Consider the following 17,404-nt stretch of genomic DNA (forward strand, 5'->3'; position numbering starts at 1 on the left):
GGTTGGAAAGGGATATTTAATCTTTGGGAAACCATTTTAGAAGATATGTTTGTAGAACAATTATTTTTTTGAAAAAGATTTAAAGCAATAACAAGAAAGGAGAGAGGCACAGAACATTGTAGTCTAGGGCGGTTTCTTTTCAATCCCATTTTTCTTGTTAATTTACAGTGAGACCTAGGGGGCAATCCGGATTGGCCCTCCCCCTTTGTAAATAACCCAGGAAATGTAATAAATTCATTATCTGAGGGTGATCAGCCCTGTCAATCAGACTTGGGGAGATGGCGATTTGATTACAGACATTTAGGGCCTTTCAGTTTGTTTTCGAGATAATACAGTTTCCTGCTATCTGCCGCTCCTATCTAGAGGCAACACTTAGCAGTAATTGCTGTTGCTTGTTGTCAAAATTTGATCATTGTTAAAGGATTGCTGCAAATAAATACGCTCTAATTTCAGTCAAAAACTGCTTTACGTGGCCTCTGATTTGCTGGGTCTCCTCCCTCAGAGCCGTACCCGAGTGGCCGGGAAGCTGGCGGCGGCGCGGGCCGGGTGTCGGGGGGTCAGGCCGGCCGGGCTGGCCCTGCTGCTGCCTGTAGACCTCGCTGGCGGTCGCGCCCTGGTCCGGGGCTGCCGCGAGCCTCCTCGGGTAACCCCTTTGGGTGGGGGTGAAGAGCGAGTCCATTGACAGATCTCGTACAGTGTGTGCTTTGGTCCGCTTTGGGAGCCGAGTGTGGAGCTGGGATTTGCGGACACGGGCCCGGTGGCCCGAGCTGGGTTGTCTAAGCCCCGAAGGGAAGCGGCAGCAGGTGGCCACCTCGGACGGGTGACCGATCCCGAAGCCGGGCGGCTCGGGCAGCCAGAGACGGGACCTTTCGCCTCTCGCTTGGTTCTGCGTTTTGGGATGGGGGTTGGCGAGTGTAGACCTGTGGCCCACCTCCGGCTTTCCGGCTGGGCGTTCTCCGCGGCCGGCCCTGCGAGTCTCCGGCCCCGACGCCTGCCGGGGACCGCGGCTCGGGCCGGGACGCTCCGCAGCTAATTGGCTGCAATTACCCGCCGCGCCGGGCGGCTCCGGGTCGCGTCCGGAGCTCCTGCCCCCGCGCCCGCCCCGCCCCGGCCGCGCTCTCCCGCCGCTGCCTCTTGCCCAAGTCGGTTGTTTGGGGACTTCTGTGAGGAGTGACGGGTTAGTCCCAGGTCAGGTCGTGGCTGCCGAGACACCGCGCCCATGGGAAAGGACAAAGACGGGGGGAGGTGGGCGAGGGTCGCGGAGCCCCGAGGAGCCGCGGGGACGCAGCCGGCCCGCGCGGCACCCGCACCCCCGCCTCGCGCCCTCTGAGCCGTGCTCCCCGTTATGCTGCTCGCTGGCCGCTTTGTCTCCAAGACACACGTGCGGTGAGGAGCTCAGCCGTGGTGGAAAGGTCACAGGCCCTCCGCGGCTCCCGGGGACAGCGTGCCCCGCGCCCGCCCGCACCGCGCGCTGGCAGGAGACGCCCCTGCCCGCCCGCCTCGCCGGACCTGCCCGGGCCAGCACCGGCCCTCGGCGGCCTCCCGGCGGGGCTGCGCCCTCGCGCCCTGGGCGGGGGAGGTCGGCTCACGGGGCCACAGATCACTCGGCGGCGGCGGCGCGGGAGTCCTCGGCCTCGTGGGCGCGAGAGGCGTGCGGGCGGGCAGCGGGTTCCGCGGGGCGGGGTCCACGTGCTCGCGACCCTCTCTGTCTTCCCTGGCCTCGGTTTCGCGGCCCCGAGCAGGTCGCGGCCGCAGCCGGCCCCGGGCCTAGGCCCAGACTGGCCCTTGAGGGCCCGCCGCTCCGAGGGGTGGCCTGCGCGACAGAGAGGCCGCGCACGGGGAGGGGCGGCCCGGGCCCTCGCCCCGAGGGAGCGCACGCGGCCTGCCTGGAGCGCGCGGCCGAGGAGCCTGGCGTGGGCAAGCAGCGGCCCGCCAGGAGGCCGCCGGGACTCGAGTCCCTGCAGCTGAGAAGCAACCGGGTCTGAGTGCGGTGCTCAGGCCTCTGGCCCGCGAGGAGCCCCCGGCGCGGGTCCTGCGAGGGTTACGGGCTTGCCTGGGGTAGGCGTCTTAACAGTCATTTTTGCTCTTTTCGATTCCAGCATTTAGAAATTAGGCATGGAAGTCATGTGTCTAAGAAGGTGTTTGTGTTATACATATATAGAGAAAGCAGTTATTTCTACACGAGGTGTCTGCATAATAGTTCGGAAGCTATGTTTGAGTGGAAGGTCAGAAGTTCTGCTCATTATTCTGATTTTTAAAACCACTTGGGTAATGTTTTCTCCTATCAATACATTTGCTTTTGGATCCTCATATCCAATTTTAAGAAAAACCGGCCCCTGCCGGCCTTATTTAACCTGGGACAACTACTTATTCCTTAGTGGTTTGCACGTTTGATGTGTAGTTTTACAGCAATAAGGATAAATATTCTGTAAAATATTCTAAGAAAAATTCCTTGATACATTAACTGATAGTACATTTTGAAATTAGCCTACGACACCAGGCAGGACCTAGTGGGGGGACTTGGCTAACTTGGAAATTAGCCTCTGTGGAAAGCTGTAGGATAATAAGCATTTTGTCCTTTATGTAGCAGTGGGCGCATTTATTTGCTTAGCAATTAATACCATGAGCAAGTCAGTGCCAGCATGTTACATGCCATATAAAAACTTGCATTTGGCATGTTGTATGTGTGGTAGGAACGTGTGCTGTTTTCCAGGGTTGTGTAGTTAGCAGGCCTTTTTCACCAGACTGCATGCAAACAAGCATGCATTTTACAATTTATCATTCCACACAGTGTGTGTTGTTAATAATCCATGTTTGCAGGAGAATAAGGCTTGATTGTGCTGGTGGCCCGTAAGCTCTAGGCTGTTTCCTGCGGGGTCAGAAACAAGGGTCAGGAAACAAGAGTGCCTTATGGCCCTCTCAGCTCCCCCAACTTTGATAGGTGACAGGGACATAGGACCTTTTCTCTTCCACCCTGTCTCCTTTGGAGGATCTCAGTTTTTAAGGTGGAGCACCGTTAGATTTGTTCTTAACTGTGCAAAAACCCCAGAGAGGCCTTGCACCGACTCGTGGAACAGGAGGCATCCCTGGTGGGTCCAGGCCCAGATACCCTTACCAGTGTTCTCCCTGGCTGTTAGTGGCACCTGAAGCCAGGCTGGTTGGAGTGACAGTTTCTACTCTTATCCCACATCTTGGAGCTCTGGGAGAGTGGCCCCATTTGCTTCTGAGCCCTGTTCCTATCACTGGGTCCTGCCTGGTGTTGAAGGGCCTTCTCTTTAGACTCTTCTCGACTCATTTCACAGAACTGTTGGTGAAGCCATTAGCCCTTCCCACCGGGTCATAAACAGATGTCAAGTTGGGGCAAGATTGATGGTGGCTCTGTGACAAAGCTGGCCAGGCAGGACCCAATACGATTCTGTGCAGGCATTCTTCAGCCAAGCAGGGAGCTTTGGGGGAGGCGGGGAGAAAAGGGACCCAGAGACATGGCTGGGTGCTTACCCCACCAAGTTGTGGGGGAAGGGAGGAGCAGAGGGCCAGGAAGCCCAGAGCTCAGGAGAACTCCCAGCAAGCAAAGCAAATTTATTCAGAGAGTGGCCACACGCATAAAAAAAACCCGCTGAGATTGGCTATAGAGCCCTAACGGCCAGCCTCAGAGACCCCACTTCTCTAAAGGTTCCTATTTCAATTTATAAAAGGGCTAAGGGGCTCCTTGCAGAGTTTTTGTTAATGACATTTTCACTGACACCTCAAGAGGTCTTCCTTTGCTATTTGGCCCTATATTCATAGCTGGAACTTTTGAGGCCTGATACTCCCTTTACTCCACCTTCCTCTTTTTGAGTATGAATCCAATGTAATCATTAAGTTCTGTGTGTCTTTGTGTCTCTATTCCTCTGTCCCACTCTTTGTCTCTGTCTCTTTCTTTCTCCCACCCCTCTTCTCCCAGGGGCCCGCAGAAGGCTTTGGGGCCCCCACGTTTCTCACGAACATCCCCTCTTCAGCTTGGGCTGCCTCCCTGGCGGCCGGCAAGCCCAGGTGCTGAGCCCTCTGGGGATGGGCCGGATGCCCCGTGACCTGGGGCTTGGACAGACCTGGGGCCACACGGGAGCAGGACTGGCAGGTATCAGGCCCCAGTCCGGGTGGGAAAAGAGCAATACTTAATTAAATTAATTCCAGCTCCAATATCCAGTCCAGAGAATGAAAGCCGCTTCTCCACGACGTTCTCAACATGATTAGGAGTGGAAAATTGAGCAAAATGTACCATGTCCACCTTATTGGAAACCAAAATATGGCGTAGAGAGCCTAAGGCCCGACTTAAGACCTTTGTTATGCTCCTTTCCCATCTTACCCTGGCTCCAAAGAAATCCTCTGTTTTATATTATTTTTGTGTGTTGTTTACTTGATTTTTTCCCTCACTGATTTTAAATTTGCAGCATATTGAGCGTATTATAGGAGATGCAGTGGGATCTGGAATTTCCTTGCATATAGGTCCAGGCCTGTCTTCCAAATAGGAGAGCAGGGTGGAGCTACCAGCAGAGACATGGAGAGGCACGGTCTGCGTAGTCCTCACAGAGGGCCTGACCGTTGCTTCCTGCTCAGCATCTCCCCACCTGGGGTCCGGAGGGTGACCCTGAAAGCCCCAGGGGCACTTCCCTAGGCCTCTTGTTCTTCCAGATGGCATCTCGCTTATCCCAAAGAGTATCTTCTTTCTCTGTCTGCCCTTGGGTTCCTCCCAGCCCACTGGTCAGCAGTGCCGGTCATTTGGAGTAAACTGCGCATCCTCTTCCCCTAGCTGTCCCTGCAGGTCGCTCCCAGGAAGGAGACTGGGTGGGCTGCTCATCTGCCCCCTAGGGCAACACACCTTGATGCTGCTTGGGTGGGCATGGGAGTGCAATTTGTGAGCCCTGGGAGTGAGCCACCGGCAGGCAGCCAGGGCCAGGCCGTGGGGCCTCTCCATTGACCTGAGTGGTGGGACCCCAGGCAGGGCCTAGGGACACCGAGGAGGCCCCAGCAAGTGGCTCTGCAGAGACTCCGAACTCGACGTTGGGGAATGGGGGGCTTTGCTGCAGGGGTTGAGAACGATTTAGATCAAGAGAGGAGAGAGAGAGACAGATACCTTCCCTCCCCCAATACTTACCCCAGGGAAAAAGCAGGAAAACCAACACATTTAGCGCCATTAACTCTTAAGGCCTCCGCATTTCCTTCAGTATGAAAGCAGGTCATCGGTCCGGTCCCGCAGGCTGTGCCGGGGTCTTGTTAATGGCTACAGATGTGCACACAGCACCAGGGTGGGGAGCACGTGTTTAAGCGGCCATCGGATTCTTAAACATCTGCCAGTGCAGGAAAAACGAAAACTTTGTCCTCCGGGTTGAGCAAAGTCGGCGTCCCCGACTGTGCACAGGGAGGGGCCTGGAGGCCTGTCCCCAGAGCCCGGCGCGCGGAGCCCGTGTGGGGGGCGCAGCGGTCCCCCAGGTCGGCCCGGGCCGCAGCGCCGGGGTTCACGCGCGGGTCGGAGCCGGCATCGGGGCCTTTCCGGAGCCCCGGCACATGCAGGACAGCAAACGCCGCGGGGCTGCGCCCGGGGCCGGGGTCTTCCTTACGGTTCCGAAGAGGATTTTTATTATCACCCACGAAGGACACGCGGACAGCGGCAGGGCCTCGCGGCCGGCCGCTGGGCTCACGGCGAGAAGGGGAGTGCGGGCTCACCCGGGGTGGGAGGGTGCCGCCGGGCCTCCGCCGGCTGCAAGTGTCTGGGCAGAGCGGGGAAGAGGCCCCGCCGTCGCTCCCACAGTTCCGGCTGTTTGCCAGCGATCACTCGAGGGCCGACGCCCCAGGCGACCAGGCCAGGTCCCCGCGGGGGCTTCCTGAACCCATTCCCGCTCCCGCTCCGGCCCACGGAATGCCAGGGTGGTGCAGGGGTGACTGAGAGTGTGTTCCGTGGCCAGGGAACGGTGTGACAGTACTCTGCATTTGTGGGCTCGTTCCTGGACGCCTGCCCGCCAGCTCCGTCCGCAGGAGAGGGTCCGTGGGGCCAGGGGCCCCGGGGTGCCGCCGGGACAAGGCCTCCCTCACTCCCTGGCGCTGTCGGCGAGAAGTGGCACAACAGGGAAGCCTCGCCAGAAGGCCCTTCCCAGGCGGCTTCCTCGCCATAAAAAGCCAGACTCCAGCCGAGGTCCTGACCCCTTCCAAATATACATTCCCTCGCCCGCCCGCGGCCGCCACGGCAGCCCAGGCCTCGGGCTGTGCGGCTCCCTCACGCGCCGGCCCAGGCCCAGCGCTTCCCCTCGGGGCGGCGGGCGTCGCGGAGTGCAGCTTCAGTTCCTCCCCCAGTTCAGCCACCCGCCCGCTCTCGTGCTCGGGGCCTGGGCTTCTGAGCGCCGTCTCCGCGTGCGCCCTGAGGGCCCCGGCGCATTAGCGAGGCCAGGGCTGCGGCTATGCAGGGTTTTCTGCTTCTCAACGACAGTCTGCTCTCTCTCCTCAGCTCCCGGCCGGGGCGCCCGACTAGCGGAGCGCGAGGCTGCCGGCGCCCGGACACGTGCGCGGGGCCGAGCCCGCCGGGCTTGGGCGGAGGGACGCGCGGGCGGCGCATGCGCACGCGCGCGGCGCCGCTCAGTCCCCTGCGGTCGGCGGTCCCTATAGCCCGGCCCCCTCGCTGCTGGCCCAAGCCGGGAAGCCTGGAGACTTAGGGCTTCGCCCGGGGTCTCAGAACTAGTGAGCCGGTACGCGGGCCCGCCTAGGCCTCCGCATCCACTGTCGGGGCTGTTAGGCACAGCAACAAAGTGGTCCCAGGGCCAGTGGCCTTACACGGCCGGCTCGCACACAGGCGGCACCTCGGCCCCCGAATTCCGAGATCAAAAGGGGCAACTGGGGACGGGGCGTCCGCTGTGTGACCCCTGACCTTGGAGGAAAGGCAGGAGCCGGGGAGTAGGCGGCGGGGCCTGAGGTCAGGCCGCGGTCGTGGCCTCCCAGCAGAGACGCTCTGGCCGAGGGAACGGTGAGGGTGGGTGGGGCCCTGCGTGATGGTAACGGGGTCCCTTGAAGGTCTTTGGGGACAGAGCGCACAAGGGCGGGAGGGCACGCCCCAGGCGGCCGGCCGGCGGGGAGCCCCGCAGCGGGGGTCTGGGGGTGGGGGGCATTGGCGCCTCGTAGGCCCAGGATAGCGAAATGGCTCAAGATCCAGTGGCGGGTAATAATCCTGATGGCACACCGCCTGAAGATGTGCTCGAGGCGTCCAGGGTGTGCGCGGCGGAGGCCTGGGCCTCGGGCCCCCTTGGGGCAGGGCAGGAGCGCCCCCTCCGACTCCCGGAAGGAATCAGGCCCAGACCCGGTGTGTTCGAAAAGGATGCTGCGGATGGTGGGGAACCCCCGACTGCGGAGGCTGGGCCCGCTCCCAGAGCGGCTTTGTGTCCCAGTTGTCGCTGCTGTGTGTGAAAACTCTTGGCACCCCCAGTGATTAAGACCCACATTTTTTGGAGAGGAGCCCGTGGCATGTTGGGACATGTAGATCTGCTTGTAAGACACATCCACACACACAGACACTATCTTTTGTAAATCCCGGGTGGTAGCTCTCAGCACCACTGCCCGTGCCATCCACGGACGCGCAAGGCGGCAGCGCAGGTCGTGAAAAATAGATGACATGTGAACTTGGACTTAGTGGGATACATCTTAAAACTCAGAATAGTCGGTTGGAATTCCCAAATACAAACAAGGTCCCTGGGTGCTTTGAGGCTTTTTCTTGAGGCTTAGAAAGTTATTTATAAACAATGCGTTTAAGGTTATTTTGAAATGCAAGTTTAAAGTGGTGCCTCCTGCTACAAGCTTTAATAACACAGGGAAGGTCTCATTCGTCAGCAGCCGACCAACTGGCGGCAGGGGCTTCTATCGCATGGTGGTGGTGGTTGTTGGTAAAGGAGATTAAAGCAGATGAAGAGCCCGGAGCAATTTCTGTACTGGTTTACTGGTGTGCCAGTAGACCTGAAATCGAAATTCCAGGGAGCCATCTTGCGTGGGGCCTTATCTACCAAAGCACTTGAGCACGTCCCTTAAAGGTCCTGCAGGCTGCACTGCCGGCCTCCATCCCCAAACAGATGTAGAGGTGTGTCAGGTTTATTATGCTGGGCCTAGTGGCCTGGTAATTCCTTAAAGAAAAAGGGCAGCAGACAGCCCACAACAGAGTCTGGCAGGCAAGTCTGATAGAAAGTGAGGTGGCTGGGTGGCCCATGCACTTTCTTGCTCATCTGGGGCACAAATGTGGGATTTGACTGCTTTGCTATTATATTTGAGTGTTGTGCAAGTTTAACTTTCTTAGTTTTTACTAAAAAAAAATCAAGGTAGAAGATATTTTATCACATCTAAAATGAATAGCCAAAGCTGGCAGAGCAGGAAAAAAAGGGAAAATTAATTTACTGAAATTGAGTTGAGATTTAAGATAGAAGAAACCCTTTAATAAGAATTGTCTTGAAGGATGTCCAAATGAAATTCACAGCACAGAAATACTCAAGCAAATCTTTTCTTTTTTTCTCCTTTTAAACAGACACAGTCAAGCCAGGAAGCCAATGCCCCAACTCCTCCCCCACCCCAATTGAGGGTACAGAAATAGAGAGAAGGTTGCAACCAAAAATACTTTTTCTGTGTCCTTCAAAAATTGATGCTCCCAGCCATTTTGAGAAGAGTAATTTAACATTATGGCTCCACTGGAGCCCCATTAACCCCGCCGAGACTCTCCCCGGCTCCTCACTGAGGTGCTTATTGTGGCTTTGGGTAACAAGCCACAAAACACTGGATTAATAGGGCCACTGCAAGCCCGCAGGTCCCTTGAATGGTTCCTATGCCTGGGTGTGGGATTAGGTGGAAGGTTCAGGGGGTCAAGGGACGAGAGAGGGGGTGCCTCTCCATCTGGATCAAGGCTAAGGGGAATGTGTGTAAATGTGTTTATTTGTGAATTTGTGAGAGTATGTGTGTGAGTGTGTTTCTGACAGTGGGTTTGTGAGTTGTTTGAGTGAATGTGTGTGACAGTGTGACAGTGTGTGAGATATAGTATGTTTGTAGGTGTGTATTTGTGAGTAAGTGTGCATATTTGAGTCTGTGTGTGACAGTGTGTATGTATTTGTGAGTATATGTGTGTGTATGTGTGCCCACCAACCCGCCTAGTCCTGGAGGCCCAGCCTTCCAGGGACCATCTGTTTCCAATTAGCAGCATCCCGACTGGGGAAAGGCCCGTCCTGGGGCAGCTTCTGAGAACAGGGTGGGCCAGCTCAGGCTGCCCCAGTTCTGCTCCATCGAAGCCGAGGCTGCCCCTGGCCAGCATGCTTTCACAGCAACCTGGGCAGCCACACAAAGAGCCCTCTTTCCTGCCACCAGCCGTTGGAGCCTGAGTCCTCCCCCAGATCATAAACCTGCCGGTGAAGACATCAGAACTAGTTCACCCGCACTCACACGAACATGTGCAAAGGCTGAAATTCCATTTGCTATAAAGTTTTATTTTATTTTTCTTGGAGGGGGAGTGAGGGGGAGAAGAAAAGTCCTGATCTAGTTTGTTCTAGGGCAAAATATTGTATTTCATGCAGAGATATACACCTGTACACAAATCCTTAGTTGCTGCTTGTGGGTTCTATACGTTTGTGTGTCCACCTGCCTTAAACTGGGCAGATAAACTGTATATGGCTCAGGAGCACATATCTGTGGGCAAAGCCAGGCCACCTGAATAATGCACTCAGTGAAACCAGATCCAGTGGTCTGAGGTCCAGCCTTAGACCTATTTATTATAATTTCTAATTAACGCTGATAGAGTTCAAGTGCACAGTGTCTGGCATTTATTAGGCACTTAATATAAATTGGTTGAATGACTAAATCAAAATTAGATTTAAAAAGTGATCTAGTACTGAGAAGAGGCTGAAAATAAGTATTGTGTGTAAGATTCTAGACCACAAGAAAAGGCATGGCTCAGAGACCTCTGGGTAACCCAGGGGCTTTGGCATGGAATGTTCCAACAATATTTACTTACCTTCAAGTCTCTTCTTCTAACGCCCCTCTATTTCTCAAGACTTCTTCTGAGATGGTGGGAGCCCCATGGGTTCTAATTATAGTCAACAGAGACCAGAGGGGGTGTGAATGGCTCCTTTCTGCAGGAACTGGGTTTCCAGATCTGCTGGATAGAGTGGCTTATTGTCACCAGGAGGGGAAAGAAAATGTCCCAGGCAGAGACTTAGGAGGTCCCTCCAGCAAGGCCAGCTCAGGCCTGGCAGGGGTCTGCTAGCAGGGGCTCTCTGAAAAGGGAAGGAGGCCTGAAGGAAGCTATTTCACTCCAAGGCATGGATTTGGGTGTTTTTGTTTGGTGGCTCTTGTAGCTCGTTTAATAACTTGGAGAAAACATCCACATCGACGCTGTTAATGCTGGTTCATAGAAAGGCCATTTTTAATAAGAAAAGAGAAAAATCATTTGAAAGCCCCACAATTTCAGTCGTCTAAGGACATAATTTCAAGTAAAGTGAACATGTGATTAAAATATCTCGATTTCACAAAATGGTTCAGAAGAGTCCTCGACAAAAGGAAACTGGGCCGAACCGCGGAGTGCCAAGTCCCGGCTGATAGAAATCTCAGCGGCCCGGGATCTTGCTGGCGGGCACACGCACAGAGGCGGCGAGGGCCGCAGGGCAGCGGCGGGGTTCGTGTCCTCCAGCAGCCCCGCACCCGCAGCTCCACGCGGGGACCGCAGGCCGGCCGCGCTCAGGCGTTGGGGTTGTTCCTCATGAGCTCCACGTCGGCGTCCACCATCTCCCTCACCAGCTCCTGGGACCCGAGACACGGGGTGGTCGGTGAGGGAGGAGTTTCTGCCCCTCTCTCCTGGTGACACCCCACCCCTGTGGCGGCCGGGAGGCCTCGGCATCCCCCCTCCGCCCTACTTCTCCGCGCCGCCCGCCCTCAGGCACCTCGGGCGCTGGGCGGGGCCGGGAGCTGCTGCCCCGGGCGCCCCTGCCCCGCCCGACCCTGCCCCTCCCGCGGCCCGGCCCGGCCCGGCCCGGCCCGGCCCGGCCCAGCCCGGAGCGCGGCGAGCGGGCAGGCTGCTTCCACCGCTGAGACACTTACATCAAAAGCGACCCGGGGTTTCCAGTTCAGCTTCTGTTTCGCTTTGGTGCAATCTCCTTGCAGAAAGTCCTGCGGGGTGGAGGGGGAGACAGAGCTGGGGGGGGGGGGTTGGGGGTGCGGGGTCCCGAACCGCGGGGACCCCCACTCTCGCTGCTGTGGGCGCACCGGGCTCCCCGTCGCCCTCCTTTTGGTGCCCGCCGGGCACGTTGGGTCGCAGCTCCGGAGCCGTAAATCTTGGGAAGGTCGCGTTTCAGAATGCGCTGCACAGGCCACTGAGGACCGTGACCGTGCTCCCGTCCCCAACTCACCCAGCCACCTCCCCCGTCCACCCCTCCCTCCACCGCGTCCCATTGACGCTTAATGGCTTCTTTTTTTTATACATTAAGTTGTCAGGGACGCTACTGTGAGAACTGTTTCGAATTACCGCACTTCTCAGGCACGAAGAGAAGCGAGTAAATCACCGGCGCCCCTCCCCGCCCCCAGCTCCTCTCCCGCCGCGGGGCGGACGCCCGCGCCCCGACTCTGCCCCGCGGGAGGTGCGTCCTGGGGGACCCCGTTCTGGGCGCCGGGCGCCGGATTTAACTCCAGGCCCGCAGCCGGCGCAATTCTTCCCGGGCGGCGGCTCGAGCTTTTCCGACCCACGGCACAGACAGGCCGTGCATGTTGCCATCCAGCACACCTACGTGCATGAAACGAAACCGAAGTTTCCCAGCAGTCCTTACCCTTGCTGTCCAGGGGCACTGCAGGCAGGATCTCCTACTCTATTCTGTTCTACTACACTCCTTAGAAAATGCTCATCTCGACCCACTCACTTCATCTCACCACCCACTAATGAGTAGCAACCAGCAGTTTGAAAAGGCTGCTCTGAAGAGCAAGCCCCTGCAGCTCCTCCAGCTCCAGTCGCACTCCCAGTGTTCCCTGACCACTCTGCCAGAGGGTCAGGTTAATTTTCAAACGAACCTCCAGCTCCTGTACAAGAGGCTAGGGCTGCCATTAGCTGCATACTTGAGTTGCTTATCCCATCTGACAGGGCCTCATCAAGATACAGACAAGGCCGCCAGTGACTCGGGGGACTGAGTCCGCCCGCTCTGCTTCAGCAACACAGAGAGGTAACTGCGGACACTCCCGGGGCTTTGGGAGAGTTTCCATGTAAGACTTCCTTGGAAAGAAACTGGCTGAAAGAAAACTAGAGGGGAATAAATTAATCCTGCATCTCAGCCCTCACTCACCAATTTCTTATTATAGCTCTCTGAAGACTGATTTAGAAGAAAATCGCAGTGAGAATTTCAAGATAATTTGCAAAAAGAAAGGGAGGGCGGGAGGGAGAGAAGAAGGAAAGAAAGAAGGAAGGAAGAAAAAGAAAGAAAAATACTTTGAAATAGACCATTTTGGGGGGTGAGATAAACATTTTCCATATACAAATGTATTCATCAAATAGTCCACAAGAAGAGTCCTCAAAACAGAAAAATGCAAAGGTAATGTGAAAATAGCCGAACTTCAAACATAATACCCCATTAAGACACTATTTTAGCACCGCACAGTGTTAAAGAACAAGCTAAAACCAGTAATATCAAGTCAAAGTAATAGATAATCAAGCTGCAACTGACAGCCTTCCTCCTGGATTTTCCTCAGACTTCCTGAAAGGTGGCGGCCTGGGGGGTTGTGGGGGGTTTGTTGTCGGTTCAAGATGAGGCCCAGGTCCTGGGCCGGACCTGCTGTACACTGCACCCTCCGTGCTCACCATCACTGCTAACCTTCCATACCAAGGGGTGCCTGGACGCTACTTCTGAAAGTCTGGACAGTTTGTTTGAAATTGTCCTCTAACAGAGTACATTCAACAACTCGCATGCTCAATCATCCATCATTACTTTTTAGGCTTGAATAAATCAAACTCCCAAAGGCTTTGCATTTCACAATACACTGAAGTACTGATTTCCTCTCCAGAGTATTAATAATAGTTAAAACAAGTTATTTCTCCTGGTCCTAAAAGTCCATATACAGATTCTTCTGGAAAAGTAGGATACAAAAATTAATAATTCACAATTAACACAATGCTACATGGAGCTGGAAATATAAGTGGAAAAACAAATTAATTTATTTCTCTTTCTTTGCCTAAATAAACTTGTATATAATTCTACAATACTTCTATTTCACTATAAGAATCACACAAAGATATTTATTCTTTTTCCCGAGAGGGAACTGTGAAATGTGGTGTCATGAAGCAACACAGCCCTCCAATTCTATAGCAGTGACATAGCTTGAAGAAACACGGTTATTGTTTAATCATATCACACTTGCTGTAAATCAACTAGCATTGCATAGGATGCAATTCCTGGCTTTGAACTTATAGTTAGCAAAACGCTAAAACCCAGTTTGGCTTCAAATGATCTCAGTAGGCTTGGGAAAGGGAGCTTTGTATTGTAATTATGTTTCCTGTATTTTTCTACAAGTAGCTCATAATATAAAAACAACTAGGGAACTACAATTAAGGAAAAAGAAAAATGGTTTTCAAAAGCTTAGAAACAGACATTGCTACCATACGCTGTAAAAGTATTTCATTGAAACCAGAGACGCACCCAGTTAAAATTCCCAATTTAGTTTTGAGCCCAACTCCTACATTCCAGTCTAGCAGCTTACTTTAACCTTCTGCCAAGGCTCTGTCTCCCTGAAATTTAATTAGACCAAGAGACCTTGTGAAGGAAAAGGATGAGGTTCCATCAAAACAAAACAGCGGCTCTCTACTAGACCAGCCGCTACTGAGCTAACATCCAGCTGAGTCCTTATGCTCTGTCCCAGTCAGCTTTTAGGGGAAGATTAAGGACATCCCAGCTTGTTCTACTCTTAACTCCTCCTGAAAGATGTTCTCACTTCCTCCTGCTGTATCCTTTAGAGGAGAGACACAGTAAACAATTTAGTCGGCATGGTTTGGGGCACACTTGTACTTAGATGGTGGTGTGGGGATGACCTGGCGTGGGAGTGCACGGGCTCTGCAGTGACAGCAGGGACGTGGAAAGCCTTCTGTAAGTGAGACTTCTGCTGGCCTGGAGAGAGATGAGCCTGCAGGAGCTGTGTCCCACAGGGACATCAGGAACTGCTCTCTCGAAGGACTGTGTGGAGCTGGGGGTGGGGGAGTGGGGCCACAGTGCAGTTTCCTTTCACATTTCACCAATCTTCTCCACTAGGGTGTGATCCGCTCCCAAGGACGGACAGAGGAGTGAATTCATCTGCTTTGCTCTTTTCTTCTTTTGTGACAGTTCTGTTCCTTCTTTGTTTATAGGCTTAGAGCTATACTATGACAACAGGGGCCAAAGCTGAATTAAAGTGCTGATTTATATTATGACAACAGGGGCCAAAGCTGAATTAAAGTGCTGATTTTATGCACAGTTTCCAAAACGGACTTAGTGCACTGGGTGGTCTGGAACTTTTCTTTAAAAAAGAGACAATAAAGCTCTGAGAAAAATTTAAAGCATTTCTATGTGAATATGACATTTCCTGAACTCTAGCTTCTGGTGTCTTCACCATTTCCATTGCTATTCCTTAGGTGAGCTATACGGTTTCAACATGTGATTTATTATTGTCAAATTCAATTAGGTTTAGCAGAGCATTTTACAGCAGCAAAGCAGCATGAGCAGAGAGAACACTTACTGTCCAGATGCCTAGAGCCCCCCTCGTTTTTCTTGGATGCCCTGACTACTACTGACTCATTTGACCTTTCAGAGCTGCCCTGTCCAGGTAGAAACCCTCAAGTCCCAATGCCAATGGTCAGAGTTGCAAACAGCAGCACAGGAGGAGGGCATGTTTTGCTGCAGCAATTTTTCAGGCTTTCCTGGCTTATGTTCTTGTTATAGTGAACTGATAAAGGGCCAGACCAAATCCTGGAAAAGTCATTAAGCCAGTTCCTGAGCCCACATTAGTTAACATAAAATCCAGAAAAGTAGAGAGCATGCTGTGCCATTATCTTTTACTCTAACTATAGTTCCCGTTCCTCAAATCTCCTGGGTACCTTTTCATCTCCATCAAGATAACAGCACATCTTTAAATTATACTGGTTGGTTTTCCTTCCTTCCCCCAATCTTATTTTATTGTGATCTTTAACACATTAAATCCCTTTGATACTCACCCACTTTCCCTAAAATCATTGTGGGGAATGCTATTAAACAGATTGTATTACATATCTTTTCACAGTTCACAGTCTCATTTCTTTTTCTCCCTCTTTCATTGAGGTTGCTTTGGAAAATTTTAATATTTATTTCAAATTATTTGTTGGATACCATGTTTCCTCAACAGGTCTGCTTGTAAGGTTTGCAAAGGACAGCTGTGTAGGTGGAGAAACATTCTAAGAGTATGAGCTGTTTTGGCAGGATGATGTTAAATTTCTAATATGGGTATTGGAAGAAATTGACTTGAGTGCTACAAATAAGAAGATGTATAGACGGGATGTTAATAAGGAAAACTAAGACTGATGAAAACTCTGGTTAAACAGCTTCAAGAATTTAAGATACAGAGCTGTGAGTGGCACTCGATATTCATTTATTTCCTTCCACGTTTCTTAAAAAAGCCAAATTGAGAACTAGCTCAAGTTCCAAGGGAATAAAAGAATGCCAATCAATTTGGTTCTTGATCTAACTTTATGCTAATGGAGAGTGAGCAGGAAAGCTTTACTCTTGGGGAACTGCTTCTTTTTAGAAAGACAGAACTGCTAAAAAAACAAAAGAACAACCAACTTCAGTAAAACGGAAAAAGCTTTAAAGTTGCACAGAATATCCCAGTCAAGATTCAAGATATGCAGCTGTGAGTCAGTAAGAATGGAAAAAACAGAGGGTGAAGTCTGAAAGTTCCCCTGAAACTTTGCAATATAGTGTGTCTCTTACCGGGCAGTTTAAACTCTTACATGCTCACAAACATATTCTTTGATTGAAGCCTTCCCAAAGAGGGAGTGAATCTCAGAGCAGTAAGAAATGCAGTGGCCTAAAGAACAGTCCCAAACATTTCCCCTCTCTCCCTTTTGCTGCTGTGTATCAGCACAAACTGAAGCTGAAGCCAGGCCTCTCCTTGCATGACAAGGGGTGATAAGAGACAAGAAGAAAACAGCAGGCGTCTCGTCTGCTCAGGAAGCTGGACTCAGTGGGACTGTCCATCAGCAGGGCTGACAGAGCGCCGTCAGAGCCCAGACAATGCTCGGGCTCAACCTCTGGGAAATTGAGTCAGTCAGCACCGGCTCAGACGAGCATACTGACAGTGGAGATAAAGTGGCAAAAGGAGCAAAACAGAGCGAGCAGGCCCTGCACTGTGTCCCCGTCTTCATTCCTGGGCAGAGGCCGCTGGGAGGCAACTGGAACAGGGCAACGCACACGTACCCTGGACTGAAGCCCCAGCCAAGCCCTCACACTGTCACCACTGTCACCTCTGCTGGTGGCCTGGCACGTGAGCCCCATTAGTTATGACTCAGGATGTGCTATCCTGACCTGGATGGTGCCTAAGAGGTCTCTAGGAACCCGTGACCCCTCGCTGATCCCATTTTTCTGGGCTAGGGACCACTTATTTTCAATTGGTAGAATTTGTCATTTGGAATCAGCAGCTATTAAGAGCTATCAAACAAAGGGAAAGAAATACATCCACCTACATGTACGCCCAGACACTAATGAAAATGTCTACCTAGCATGGTAGAGCTTCCTTGGAAAGTGAATGAGAATATTGTCTTCCCTGTGTGTCCCCTTGTAAATAAAGCCTAAGGTAGTTAAAAAAAAAAAGAATTTATAAAGGGAGAACCCAATTAATCACATTTATAGTGCAGCCTACATATAGATGCATTTTTTTTCATTTGTATTTTTAAAATATGGTTCACATAAAAAGAGAAATGTAGTTAGGCAAAAGGGCTCTGTAAGACACACAGACAACACAATTATGTAGGGGAAATACAGGACTTACACACATTAATTTCCTTTTAAATAGAGTTTTAAAAAATATTCTGGAGCAAGTCCTCTCAGGCACCCATGCTTGAACCGTGTAGGGATGACAGTGGCCCATTCTCCTTCATGGAATGGACAAGCATACCCCACACACCTTCTGCCACGCTAAGCCCAGCTTCTCTCCCTGGCCATGAGCCATTTCTCAAAAGCTGTGCCTAGTAGCTTTGGGGAGCTGTCTATTGAAAGGTGGGTGTTTAAAAGGTTGCTTTAAGTAAAATAAGCAAATAGGATTTTAAGCATGTAGTCTTGCATCACACACATTTATGAGGGACTATATCTTTCTGTACCTGTTCTACATCTATAATTGTAATCTTAGAGCTAATTTTTCTTGTTAGCTTTATTTCTTGATCCCT

The 17,404-nt window shown here is 52.5% G+C and overlaps 1 protein-coding gene across 1 annotated transcript in view; it reads right to left on the reverse strand.

Moving 5' to 3' along the window:
• Nucleotides 1-10,387: 10,387 nt before the first annotated feature.
• GMDS (GDP-mannose 4,6-dehydratase) overlaps nucleotides 10,388-17,404 on the reverse strand; it is a 619,043-nt gene continuing 612,026 nt past the window's right edge. The window contains exons 10-11 of the mRNA XM_087437913.1: nucleotides 11,083-11,151; nucleotides 10,388-10,785 (exon numbers count right to left, since the gene is read on the reverse strand). Of these exons, the coding sequence (XP_087294039.1) occupies nucleotides 10,723-10,785; nucleotides 11,083-11,151 (132 nt within the window). The 3' untranslated portion in view covers nucleotides 10,388-10,722. The remainder of the gene's footprint in view (nucleotides 10,786-11,082; nucleotides 11,152-17,404) is intronic.

Source organism: Ceratotherium simum, chromosome 13 (genome assembly GCF_057802395.1).
Source record: "Ceratotherium simum simum isolate JZ-2026a chromosome 13, ASM5780239v1, whole genome shotgun sequence".
NCBI classification, from domain to species: domain Eukaryota; kingdom Metazoa; phylum Chordata; class Mammalia; order Perissodactyla; family Rhinocerotidae; genus Ceratotherium; species Ceratotherium simum.